This window comes from Equus przewalskii, chromosome 1, assembly GCF_037783145.1.
Source record: "Equus przewalskii isolate Varuska chromosome 1, EquPr2, whole genome shotgun sequence".
Taxonomy (NCBI): domain Eukaryota; kingdom Metazoa; phylum Chordata; class Mammalia; order Perissodactyla; family Equidae; genus Equus; species Equus przewalskii.
In genome coordinates this window covers 140,327,901-140,342,169 of record NC_091831.1, presented here as the reverse complement: position 1 = coordinate 140,342,169, position 14,269 = coordinate 140,327,901, and the positions used below count along the sequence as shown (strand labels likewise).

Genomic DNA, 14,269 nt, shown 5'->3' with positions numbered 1-14,269 from the left:
AAGTTGTCCCTTCAGTTGTCCCTGTTCTACTTCATTCTTCCCTATTCCCATCGCTCCTCAGCTCTGGCCAGAATACCTGGTTTGTCATCGCTCTCTTTCCTTCTCAACCTTTACTGCTCAAATTAGAGTTGCCGTCTTCTCTCCTTTCAGGAGGGTTTATGCCACTTTTATACATTAAAGCTCAGTCCAATATCCACCTCTTCCAGGGAGCCATCTCTAACTCTATAAGCTAAGAAAGTTAATTTTTTCTCCCATGTGGCATTTCATTTTAAATAATCGTATATCTATATATACATATACATATGCATATGTTTATACATATATGATTACCCAAGCCTCTGCTTCTTTCCCTCATCAACTTATCGATCAGCTATAAAATACTTGGCCCAGCATCAGTACCAGCCTCCAAATCAGCAAGCAAGGACTGGGCTTCATCATATCGCTGGGCCCTTCAAGAACAGGGTGACCGTGAGTCTCCCAAAGGGACAATTCAACCACTCACATGTTTGCTTAAGCACCATAAATACATGCTAAAGAAGAAAAAATAGTGTTTTAAAAAATTTCTTCTAAAACATTGGACTTTTGTATATTTAGGAGTAAAAATTAATAACATGAAAAAATATTTGTAAGATTTTTATTTCACTTAACTACATTTCATGCCTGTAATTAAATTGACTATGACAGACATATTATTTTTACCCATTGTATTAGTTTCATATTGCTACTGTAACAAATTTCCACACATTTAGTGGCTTAAAACAACACAGATTTATTCTCTTACTGTTTTGATGGTCAGAAGTCCTAAAGTCAAGGTGGCAATAGGGCTGCATCCTTCTGGAAGCTCTGGCTAGAAGAATCTGTTTCCTTGCCTTTTCTAGCTTTTAGCAGCTACCTGCATTCCTTGGCTCTTGGCCCCTTCTTCCATCTCCAAAGCACATCACTCAAACCTTTTGTTTCCGTCATCCTATCTTCTTCTGCCTTTGACCTTCTCACCTTCCTCTTACAAGGACCCTCGTGATTACATTGGGCCCACCCAGATAATCCAAGATAATCCTCCCATGTCAAGATCCTTAACTTAGTCATATCTACACAGTTCCCTTTGCCGTGTTAGTAGCATATTCACAGGTTCTAGATATCAGGATGGGGACATCTTTGGGAACCATTATTTTGTCCACCTCCCCCATCAAAGAAGAATATCTCCCACTTGCTCAAGACTCTGGCTCTGCATTACCTATGAAATTAAGTCTGGCTCCTCGACCTGGCACTTCCAAGCTCTCCAGGATTGCACCCCTAGCTTCTTCTCCACACTCATCTCCCATGACCCACCCACCCTTCTCCACCCCAGTCACAAGCCAACTGAGTCTTGGCCATCCCCCAAACCTTTTAGACTGTCCTGTCTTTATGTTCATGTCTTTTCCTCTGCCTGCAATTCTTTCATCTTCCTCCGTATTTACTTCTTAAGACCTAATTCAAATCTTACCTTTTCCAAACTATGCCTTTCTCAGCCCTTGCCCCTGAGCAGAATTAATCTACACACACACATACACAAACACGCACACACACTCGCTCATGTTCATATTCCTTTTTGAACGGCCTCTTTTGAACCATTTATTGCACAATGACTTTTATTAGAAAGACTTTTGTGTCTTCTCTCCCACTAGGTTGGAAGTTCCTACAAGACAAAACCAAGTCTTATTTGTTTTTTTGCATTGAATATGATTGGTACTCAATACTTGTTTGTGAATATGATATTTAAATTTCTACCTTTCAAAAATGACAAATATAATTGGGGAGATATTTTTTGTAGCACTTCTTTATCAACACTTTCTATGCCTTCTCTGTAGGTGCTACTATTGTCTTGCGGATCAAATTTTCTGCCAGCCAGTTTTGGGATGACTGCAGAAAGTATAACGTCACTGTCATTCAGTACATCGGGGAACTGATTCGGTATTTATGCAACTCACCCCAGGTAACACTTCCCATGTCTCATTATCTTTTTGAAATGGATAAGATGGGAATTCAAGGCACTTTGGCTCAAGCTAGGCTTCAGCTGATTTGTATACATCAGTTTTCATTTTAGACTGCAGTTGCTTCTCTTGGCACCGCACCTGTCACGTGGAGGGGATTTGCTCGATGGCAATTGCTATTACTATTATTATTCCCCACCTTTTTACCTGTTTTCACATCTTACCCTGTACCTAGCATATCGTCTGCTTCCCTCTCTGCCTATTTAAAGCCTGCTCGTTGTCACAGCCCAGCTCAAATGATACCTCGTATGTTAAACCTGTTTGGGTCACTCTAACAAAAGTCATTACTCCCTTCCCCTACAGCATTTGACTTCTATCCCCTCGTGGCCCTTGTCACATTTCAGGTGTTTGTTTTCATGCCTCCTACCCTCCCTAGGCTGTGAAATCTTTGGTGGCAGGGACCACATCTTGTCTCCTGCCTCTCTCTTCTACCAAAGGCCAGCAGGAAACTTCTACTTAATGTTCTGTAATGAATAAATCCCCATGTGGCTTTGGGGGACAGACCATCCAACTAAGTCTGTCACCAAACTTGGAACACATATTCCCCAAAGTAACTCCAAGGGCCTTGGATCTACCCTGTTTGCAGAAATCCAGATTTTTTTCTTCTATTTTTTTTTTCTGAGGAAGATTTGCCCTGAGCTAACATCTGTTGCCAATCTTCCTCTTTCTTCGTATGTGAGCTGCCACCACAGCATAGCCACTGACAAGTGCTGTAGGTCTGTGCCTGGGAACCGAACCTGGGCAGCTGAAGCGGAGTGTGCTGAACTTAACCACTAGGCAACTGGGCCTGGCCCAGATATCTTGCTGAGGTTGTTCTGTAGAGCTCCTCCTGTCCAGTCCCTCAGCTCTCATCAGAAATCTGGCAGCCTGCCTGGAGACCTGCTCCAGGTTTCTCAACAGTGGCACTGCTGACGTTTTGGGCCCATTCCTTCTTTGCTGTGTTGACTTATTCTGTGCACTGTAGGATTTAGTAGCGTCTCTGGCCTTTACACAGGACATACCAAAAGTACCCCTCCCTCCCCTGAGGTCATGATAATTAAAATGTATTCAGACGTTGCCAGATGTCCCCTGGCAGGCAAAATCAACCCCAGCTGAGAACCACTAGACTCGACAATGCAGTAAACTCACCAGATTCTGCTCCGTTTAATCCTTTCAATTATCATAAGAAAACAACCTCGAAGGACCACTAAGTGGATAAATTACTATTTCTAAGCCCCTGTTATGTTTAACTTATATAACAGCTGTGTGCTGTGTGACATAGACAGAAGTATAAGGTGCTCTTGCCCCAGTTCTTTCTGTCCTCACTTCATTCAGTCTCTGCCCACATGTCACCTCATCAGAGAGGCCCCTCTTACTAATTATCAGACAGATCACCCTGCCCCTCACGGGGTGTCCATCTCGTGGGTTACTGCTTTTCTCGGCACTATCACTCCTGATATGTACAGCTTTAAATGACTATTGTCTGTCTCCCCCAATTAAATGAAAGCTCCACGCACCAGGAGTTTTGTTTGCTGCCAGATCCTAGCACTGAGATCTATACCTGGTGCGTCCTAGACATCAACAAATTTTGCTGAATGAACGTCAAAATTTTTGCTGCTGGGGGCCAGCCCTGTGGCATAGTGGTTAAGTTTGGGGCACTCCACTTTGCAGGCCAAGTTCGTGGGTTCAGATCCCAGGCGTGGACCTACACCACTCCTCAGCCATGCTGTGGTAATGACCCACATATAGAGGAAGATTGGCACAGATGTTAGCTCAGGGCTAATCTTCCTCAAGCAAAAAAAGAGGAAAGTTGGCAACAGATGTTAACTCAGGGCCAATTTTCCACAGCAAAAAAAAAAAAAAAAAAATCTTGCTGCTGAAAAATGTATAATTAACTTGAGTGAGGTAATATGTTCCCCCAAAATGTTCAGGCTCAGCACATACTATTCTGATTTGGGGGGCAGACTCAATAGATTCATGAGGGTCATAATTAGCTGTAGGCTGGGGTAGGACCTTTCCCACAGCCATTTCTGTCGATGTCATTATTGAATTTTTTTCACATTAGTATTCCGTCTGGTCCTCAAGATTGCATGCCTCTATATTAAAACCCAGAAATCCATATGGGGCCCTTCTGTTTGGCTTTTCTTCTCTGCCTTAAAGGCAACCCCTTGTCAGTCAGAATCCTCCTCAGGGAGGGTGTGTTATTTCTATTAGTTCTAATGAGAGCCACCTTTGGACTTGAAGAAAATAAACATGTTTGTGTGTAGCTCTTTCAGGCTGACACACGCTCACACATACACAACTTCCCACTTTTTCCTTTTGCTTAATATTGTCTCAGATTCTGGAAAACAGAGAATTTGATTAGGATTTTATTTGTTCAAAACATTATGCTTTGGTGTATAATTCATGCATGACTTCTGCTCTGGAGGATTTGGAGTTTCCATTTTTCCCTTACTTCCCCCGACCCCTGGGTTCTGGTTTGTCTGGGAAATACTTAAGAGAATTGTAAGAAATGACCAAAGTAACATCAAAAAAACTTTCAATTAAAGATGTTTTTAAATGATAAGATCTTATATATAGAAAACTCTAAAGATAAAAACTGTTAGAACTAATAAATGAATTCAGCAGAATAGTGGGATACAAAATCAGTTGCATTTTTATAGGCTAACAATGAACAATCTAAAAAGCAAATCATAAAAACAATTCCATCTTCAATAGCATCAAAAGGAATAAAATACTTAGGAATTAACTTATCCAAGTAGGTGAAAGACTTGTACAATGAAAACTACAAAACATTGCTGAAATAAATTATAAAGAAGACATAAATAAATAGAAACACATCCCATGTTCATGGATTGGAAAACTTAATATTATTAAAATGTTAATACTGCCCAAAGCAATCTGTGGATTCAATGCAATCTGTATCAAAATCCCAATGAATTTTTTTGCAGAAATACAAAAACCCATCCTAATATTCCTTTGGAATTTCAATGGACCCCAAATAGCAAAAACAATCTTGAAAAAGAAGAACAAAACTGGAGGACTCCACTTCCTGATTTCAAAACTTACTGCAAAGCTACAGTAATCAAAACAATGTAGTACTAACATAAAGACAGACATATAGCACAAGGGAGCAGAATGGAGAACACAGAAATAAACCCTTATGTACATGGTCAAATGATTTTTGACAAGGGTTCCCAGACCATTCAGTGGGAGAGGACAGTCTTTTGGTGCAGGGAAAACTAGATATCTACATGCAAAAGAATGAAGTTGGACCCTTACCTAACACCATATACAAAAATTAATTCAAAATGGATCAAAGACCTAAATTTAAGACCTAGAGCAAAAACCTATTATAAGAAAACATAGGACAAAAGCTTCACAACATTGGATTTGTCAATTATTTCTTGAATATGACACCAAAGGCACAGACAACAAAGGAAAAAGTTGGACTTCGTGAAAATTAAAAAATTCTCTATCGATGCTGGATGCTATCAACAGAGTAAAAAAGCAACCCTCAGAATGGGAGAAAATATTTGCAAATCATATATCTGATAAGGGATTAATATCCAGAATATATAGAGAACACCTAAAACTCAACAGCAAAAAAAAATAAACAATCTGATTCAAAAATAGGTAAAGGACTTGAGTAGACATTTCTCCAAAGAAGATATACAAATGTCCAATAAGAAAATGAAAAGATGCTCAATATCTCTAATCATTAGGGAAATGCAGATCAAAACCAAAATGAGATACCACTTCACACCCATTAGGATGGCTACTATCAAAAAGACAGAAAACAATAAGTACTGGCAAGGATGTAGAGAAATTGGAACACTTGTGCACTGTTGGTGGGGATGTAAAATGATACAGCTGCTGTGGAAAACAGTATGGCAATTCCTAAAAAAAACTAAAAATAAAATTACCCTATGATCCGGCAATTCCACTTCTGAGTTCATACCTTAAAGAATTGGAAGTAAGGTCTTGAAGAGATATTTGTACATCCATGTTCATAGCAGTGTTACTCACAATAGCTAAAATGTGGAAGCAACCTAAGTGTCCAGCAATGGATGAATGGATCGGCAAACTGTGGTATATATGTACGATGGAATATTATACAGCCTTAAAAAAGAAGGAAATTCTGCAGTATGCTACCACATGGATGAACCTTGAGGACATTATTTAAAGTGAAATAGCCAGTCACAAAAAGACAAATACTGTATGATTCCACTTATATGAGATACTTAGAGTAGTCAAATTCATAGAGACAGAAAGTAGGATGGTGGTTGCTAGGGGCTAGGGAAGCAAGGGAATGGGGAGTTATTGTTTATTGGGTATAGACTTTCAGTTTTACAAGATGAAAATAATTATGGAGATGGATGATGGTGACAGTTGCAAACCATTATGAATGTATTTAATTCCACTGAACTGTATGCTTAAAAGTGCATATGATACTAAATTTTATGTTATGTGTATTTTTCCACAACTTAAAAAAAAATAGGTCACAATAGAAAGGACAGATTCTATCGATTTAAAGGGAGCTTAAAGAAATATTATCTCAAAAGGACTTCTCAAACAAAAGTGAATAAAAACTAGCACTCATGGTGGAAGGCTCTGGATCAATGTAATCAGGAACTTTCTCACCCTTAGAGCTGCCTAGAATAGGCTGGCCCTGGAGGGGCTAACACCACCAACCCCCAAGCGGTGGTTATCAGGGTGGCAACTCCTGCCTTAACTGAGCAGATCAATCAAATGATACCCGTCCACAGACGTGGCACAGTTCATCAGGAGAATCTGGGGCAATGCTGGGGAGGTAGATGCCACTATGCTTCTCCTCCACCTTCTTAATCATACTCAGTAGCTCCTTTGGTGAAGCAGTGGACTAGGGAGGAATGCTCCCAGCCACCCTTGGGGCAGGAGTTCAGATTTGGCTCAAGGGACTTAATATGGTGCTTAAGAGCAAGGACTCTCAAGTCAGCAGGCCTGAATCCTGACTCTACCATGTAAGCAGGAGAGTTAAATTCTCTAAATCTCAGTTTCCCATCAGCCAACAGGGAAAATAATAGTATCGACCTCATGGAGGGCTGTGAAGACAAAACAAGATGATGTACATAAAGCATGTAGCAAAGTACCTGACCCTTAGTCAATACTTACAAATGGTAGCCGTTATTGGCATTATTCGCTCCCTAAGAATGTGCAGCTCATAGTAGGTGCTCCATACATATCACTGAATGAATCAATGGAAATTCTGCCCCAAATGCACAAAGGAAGAAATGAGAAGACATTCCAGTTAGTCAGTCATTCTCATCTAAGGTTGAGAGGGGGTTGGATAGCAAAGCTATTGACGTAAGTGATTTTACAGTATTATTGTTGAATATTCCTTATCCATTTTACCTGCCTTCCATTGTCATATTTGGGCCTTAGCATCCAGACTACCTGTTTATAATGAAAGGCCAGTCTGGCTCATTTCCTGCACTGTGCAGTTGTCAGCTCCCATTTTGTCTGTGTAGTTGCCTTTAAAACAGTGTCATTTAGGGAAAAAAGTATTTATTGGAACAGGATATTGCTAAAGCTGAGTGTTAGGGACTACTCCAGTTAGGGACTAAAGCTACAGGAAGAGGTCTAGATGAAGCTTTGTACTGTGTGCAAAGAGTGTGACCAGGGTGGAAGGAGGAGAAGGAGGAGGAAAAGGCAACCAGGAAATAATTCCAGGGGCCACACATCAACATCATGGTATTTGGAAGGGGAAATAAGATAGACCAGAACCCTGAAACAGCTGAGTAGACTCAATGTACCTCCCTAGTGCTGTCTGCCTTCCCTCCAAAATTAGATAACCTCTGTGGTCCTTTCCCAGCCTAAAATTTCAGTCTCTGCATCACCTCCATTCTGGTAGAAAACAAAATGGAGGGATATGTAGCAGCACAGAATGGAGAGTGACTAGTCTGACCTGTGGAGGCCAGGACAGGGGGACACCAGGGAAAGAGAACAGAATCAGGAAAGCTTTTCCAGACAAAGTGAATTTTGAAGGGTGCAGAGATGTTTTCCAGCCATGAGGGGAAAGAAGGACTTCTGGTTTGCTGGAACAGCACATGCAGAGCTGTGGAATGAAAGACCTGGCATATTGGGAACTACAAGCAGTGACTGACTGGGCCAAGTGACAAAGGCTTTACTTTGCTGAAACTTAGATGTGAATGTGACAAAGCACCCACTAAAGGGCCTTCTGTGGAAGAGTAATGTAGGAGATAGTGTTTTTAGACAGTCCCTTTGGCTGCAGTGGGAAGAGACACTGGAGGAGAAGGGCCTTTTCTGTAGAGTGGAGAGGTTGAGTCTCACCCTTTCACTCCTGTTGGTGGGTGTTTTTTTTTTCTCCTCAGGAAGCCAGGAAGAAATATAACACACTGGTTGTTAAGACCACAGACTCAGGAATTTTTCTAAGATGGTAAATAACTTCTGCCCTTTGGAAGTCTCCCAAAAACAAGGAAGACAAGAAACAGACACACAAGTGCCATCATATTAGAAACTGAGACATTGCAACCAGGAACTGCATAGTAGGGAGAACTGAAAGGTGCAGGTCATTGACATAGTAGAGCTGAGAGAGGAGAAACCTAAGAGGCAGGTACCCACAAGAAGGAAGCTGACTGACTTCCTGAAGCTTAAGAAATTTGAGGCACCAAATACAGCTGAATGGCATAAGGTGTCAGGCTTGAAAACAGGAGGATTTTTGAAAGTGTGTAAGAAGCAGCTAGCCATGCTGTTTCCCTCTCCCACCCCTGTAAGAGACAGGAGGTTTATTCTCTGGAGAAGACCTAGAGGAGCTTTGAACTCAAGGACCCCAAGAGTGGAGGAGGGCAGAGGTGAGTCACTGAAACCAAAGATTGAGTAACTATCTACTTTCTGACCAGGGAGACCCTCAGCAACCTTATCCTGCACAGCTTCCAGAGCTCCAGTAGCTAGTTTTTGCTTGCAGGCAAGCGATTGGAGGAAGGTATTTCTTAGGAAGAAGTAAGCTTTTCCAGAAAAGAAACTGGACATTGGCTCACTTCTCCATCATCAGACAGTACAGCCTACCTGGCAGTAGCCCCTTCCTACCACACAAAGCTGCTCAAACATCTTTTTGTTGCTTTATTCTTAAATATGAACAGACATCAAGGACCAGCAGAAACCTGAGGAAAGCCTCCAACAGGAAAGATCGTGAAGAGAAAAGAAGAAGAAGCATCAATTCAAAGAACAGGAGAAGGCTTCCAAAAACCTATAATCAATATCCTTAGAGAAATTAGAGGAGATATTATATCCACAAAACAAGAAGAGCATGCTACAAAAAAAAAAAAAAAAAAAAAAAACACACAGAATAAGACCTCCTGAAAAATAAAAATGTGTGGCTTAAAATTTTTTTAATCCACAGAAAGTTTGGAAGATAAAGTTGAGAAAGCTTACAGAAAGTTGGAGAAAAGATAAAGTGATGTGCACGAGGGGAGACAAGATAAGAAAATTAGAGAATCAATCCAAAAGATCAAACATCTGATTAATAGGAAATCAGCAAAAGAGAATAGAGAAAATGAAGAGGAGGAAATTACTAAATAAATAATACAAGAAAACTTCCCAGGACTGAAGGGCAGATTGAAAGGGCCAATTGAGTAACCAATAAAATGAGTGGAATTAAAATTTTTTTAAAAAACTACACTATGATGAGATCTAAGACTACCAAAAAAAGAGAGGGAAAAGATTCTATAAGAACAACATTTGGATTGCTGGGAAGATGACAGCAGAGGAGGACTCTCAGCTCACCTCCTCCCATGGACTCAACAAATTTACAACTACTCTTGGAACAATTACCCCTGAGAGAGAACCAGAAACTGCATGAAAATAACCCCCACAACAAGGGACAGTGCTGACTGAGGTAAAAGAGACAGAAATTCCTTTCTGAAGAGGAAAAAGCCACATTTTACCTCAACACTTTGTCTGGGAGCGTTAAGGTATGAAACGTTCCCTGGAGGAGTGGGAGATCTGAGTGGAGAGCTTTGCTACAATAAGCAGCTTTTGTCAGCACACCCAAGACAAGGGTCATAAAATCTGCTTATATCTGACAAAATAGACTTTAAAACAAAACCTGTAACAAAAGACAAAGAAGAGCACTACATAATGATAAAGGGAACAATCCAACAAGAGGATATAACAGTTGTAAATATCTATGCACCCAATATAGGAGCACCCAAATATATAAAGCAACTACTAACAGATATATAAGGAGAAATAGACAGTAACACAATAATAGTAGGGGACTTCAGCATTCCACTTACACCAATGGATAGATCATCCAAACAGAAGATCAACAAGGAAACATTGGCCTTAAATGACACATTAGACCAGATGGACTTAGTAGATACGTACAGAACACTCCATCCAAAAACCACAGAATACACATTCTTTTCAAATGCACGTGGAAAATTCTCCAGGATAGATCACATATTAGGCCACCAAAAAAGTCTCAGTAAATTTAAGATTGAGCATCTTTTCTGACCACAATGGTATGAAACTAGAAATCAACTACAGGAAGAAAGTTGGAAAAGCCACAAATATGTAGAGATTAAACAAAATCCTAGTGAACAACAACTGGGTCAAAAAAGAAATCAAAAAATACCTGGAGACAAATAAAAATGAGAATATGACATTTACAGGAATTTTACAGGATACAGCAAAAGTGGTTCTAAGAGGGACATTTATAGCAATACAGGCCTATATCAACAAATAAGAAAAATCTCAAGCAATCTAACAGTGCACCTAAAGCAGCTATAGAAAGAAGAACAAAGCCCAAAACCAGTAGAAACAAGGAAATAATAAAATTAGAGCAGAAATAAATGAAATAGAGACCCAAAAAACAGTGGAAAAGATCTGTGAAATCAAGAGCTGGCTCTTTAAAAACATAAACAAAATTGACACACCTTTAGCTAGACTCACCAAGAAAAAGAGAGAAGGCTCAAATAAATAAAATCAGAAATGGAAGAGGAGAAATTACAATGACACATCAGAAATACAAGAGATTGTAAGAGACTACTATGAAATACTATACGCCAACAAATTGGATAATCTAGATGAAATGGATAAATTCTTAGAATCATACAACTTTCCAAAACTGAGTCAAGAAGAAAGAGAGAATTTAAATAGACCAATTACCAGGAAGGAGATCAAAACAGTAATCAAAAACCTCCCAACAAGGGGCCAGCCCCATGGCCTAGTGGTTAAGTTCAACAAGTTCCACTTTGGCAGCCCAGGTTTGGTTCCTGGGCATGGACCTACACTCACCAGCAGCCATGCTGTGGTGGCAAACCACACACAAAATAGAGGAAGACTGGCACAGATGTCAGCTCAGAGTTAATCTTACTCAGAAAAAAACCTCCCAATAAATAAAAGTCCAGTAACACATGGTTTCCCTGGTGAATTCTACCAAATCTTCAAAGAAGACTTAATACCTATCCTTCTCAAACTCTTCCAGAAAGTTGAATAGGAAGGTAAGCTTCCTGACACATTCTATGAGGCCAACATTACCCTGATACTAAAACCAGACAAGGACAACACAAAACAGAAAATTACAGGCCACTATCACTGATGAACATCGATGCAAAAATCCTCAACAAAATATTAGCAAATTGAAGACAATACATTAAAAAGATCATATACCATGATCAAGTGGGATTCATTCCAAGAATGCAGGAACATCCGCAAATCAATCAATGTAATACACCATATTAACAAAATGAAGAATAAAAACCACATGATCATCTCAATAGATGCAGAGAAAGCATTTGACAAGATACAGCATCCATGATTGATAAAAACTCTGAATAAAATGGACATAGAAGGAAAGTACCTCAACATAATAAAGGCCATGTGTGACAAACTCACAGCTAATACCATACTCGGTGGAGAAAAACTGAAAGCTATCTCTCTAAGAACAGGAACCAGACAAGGATGCCCACTTTTGCCACTCTTATTTAACATAGTAATGGAAGTCCTAGCCAGAGAAATCAGGCAAGAAAAAGAAATAAAAGCGATCCACACTGGAAAGGAAGAAGTGAAATTATCACTATTTGCAGATGACATGATTTTATATATAGAAAACCCTAAAGAAGCCACAAAAAAACTTTTAGAAATAATAAATGAATACAGTAAAGTTGCAGGATACAAAATCAATATACAAAAATCAGTTTCATTTCTATACCCTAACAATGAAGTAACAGAAAGAGAAATTAAGAAAACAATCCCATTTACAATTGCAAGAAAAAGAATAAAATGCCTACAAATAAATTTAACCAAAGAGGTGAAAGACCTGTACACTGAAAACTATAACATATTGTTGAAATAAATTGAAACAGACACAAAGAAATGGAAAGATCTGCTGTGTTCTTGAATTGGAAGAATTAACATAGTTAAAATGTCCATACAGATTTCACAGAAAATCTACAATTTCACAGAAATAGAACAAAGAATCCTAAAATTTATATGGAACAACAAAAGATCCCAAATAGCCAAAGGAATCCTGAGAAAAAAGAACAAAGCTGGAGGTATCACACTCCCTGATTTCAAAATATACTGCAAAGCCAAAGTAATCAAAACAGCATGGTACTGGCACAGAAACAGACACAGAGATCAATGGAACAGAATCAGGAGCCCAAAAATAAACCCACACATCTATGGACAGCTAATTTTCGACAAGGGAGCCAAGAACATACAATGGAGAAAGGAAAGTCTCTTCAATAAATGGTTCTTGGAAAACTGGACAGCCACATGCGAAAGAATGAAAGTACACCATACACAAAAATTAACTCAAGATGGATTAAAGACTTGAATGTAATACCTGAAACCATGAAACTTCTAGAAGAAACCATGGGCAGTACACTCTTTGACGTTGGTCTTACCAGCATATTTTCAAGTACCATGTCTGACCAGGCAAGGGAAACAATAAAAAAAAGGGACTACATCAAACTAAAAAGCTTCTGCACAGCAAAGGAAACCATCAACAAAACGAAAAGACAACATACCAATTGGGAACCAATTGCAAATCATATATCTGATAAGGGGTTAATATCCAAATATATAAAGAACTCATACATATCTCAACAACAAAAAAAATAACAACCCATTTAAAAAGTGGCCAAAAGATCTGAATAGACATTTTTCCCAAGAAGATATACAGATGGCCAACAGGCATATGAAAAGATGTTGAACATCACTAATTATTAGGGAAATGCAAGTCAAAACTACGATATATCACCTCACACCCATCAGAATGGCTATAATTAACAAGACAAGAAATAACAAGTGTTGGAGAAGATGTGAAAAAAAGGGAACTCTCATACACTGCTAGTGGGAGTGTAAGCTGATGCAGCCACTATGGAAAACAGTATGGATATTCCTCAAAAATTAAGAATAGAACAACCATACCATCCAACTATTCCACTGCTGGGTATTTATCCAAAGAACATGAAAACATGAATGCATAAAGATGTACGCACCTCTATGTTCATTGTGGCAATATTCACAATAGCCAAGATTTGGAAGCAACCTAGGTGCCCATCAAGGCACAAATAGATAAAGAAGATGTGGTGTATATATACACAATGGAATACTACTATGCCATAAAAAAAGATGAAATCTGTCCATTTGTGACAACATGGGTGGACGTTGAAGGTATTATGCTAAGCGAAATAAGTCAGAGGGTGAAAGTCAAATACTGTATGATCTCACTCATAAATAGAAGATAAAAACAATAACAAACAATCACATAGAGACAGAGATTGGATTGGTGGTTACCAGAGGGGAAGCGGGGAGCGAGGAGAGTGAAAGGGGTGATTTTCTCATGTGTATGGTGATAGTGGTAATTAGTCTTCCGGTGGTGAACATGATGTAATCTACACAGAAAAAATGAAATATAATAATGTACACCTGAAATTTATATAATGTTATACACCAATGTTACCTCAATTTTTTAAAAAATGGATTGCTTAATAAAGTACAATACCAAATAAACTTAAAAAGTTCGTTGGTAAAAAAAATAAACAACATTTGACTTGCCAACAGCAACACTGCAAGCTGGAAGAGAAAGGAGCCGTGCCTTCAAAATTCTAAGTAAAAACTATTGCTTATCCGGAATTCTATATCCAACCAAATTGTTGATCAAGTATAAAGTAAAAATATTTTCAGACGTTCAAAGTCTCAAAAAAAACTTACCTCCTATATACCGTCCTTTTGGAAGTTACTAGAGAAAA

The 14,269-nt window shown here is 39.0% G+C and overlaps 1 protein-coding gene across 1 annotated transcript in view; it reads left to right on the top strand.

Annotated features, from left to right (window-relative positions):
* The window catches only part of SLC27A2 (solute carrier family 27 member 2), a 46,494-nt gene that overhangs the window by 16,526 nt on the left and 15,699 nt on the right, over window positions 1-14,269 (top strand). The window contains exon 4 of the mRNA XM_008513859.2: window positions 1,845-1,969. Coding sequence (XP_008512081.2) covers window positions 1,845-1,969 — 125 coding nt within the window. The remainder of the gene's footprint in view (window positions 1-1,844; window positions 1,970-14,269) is intronic.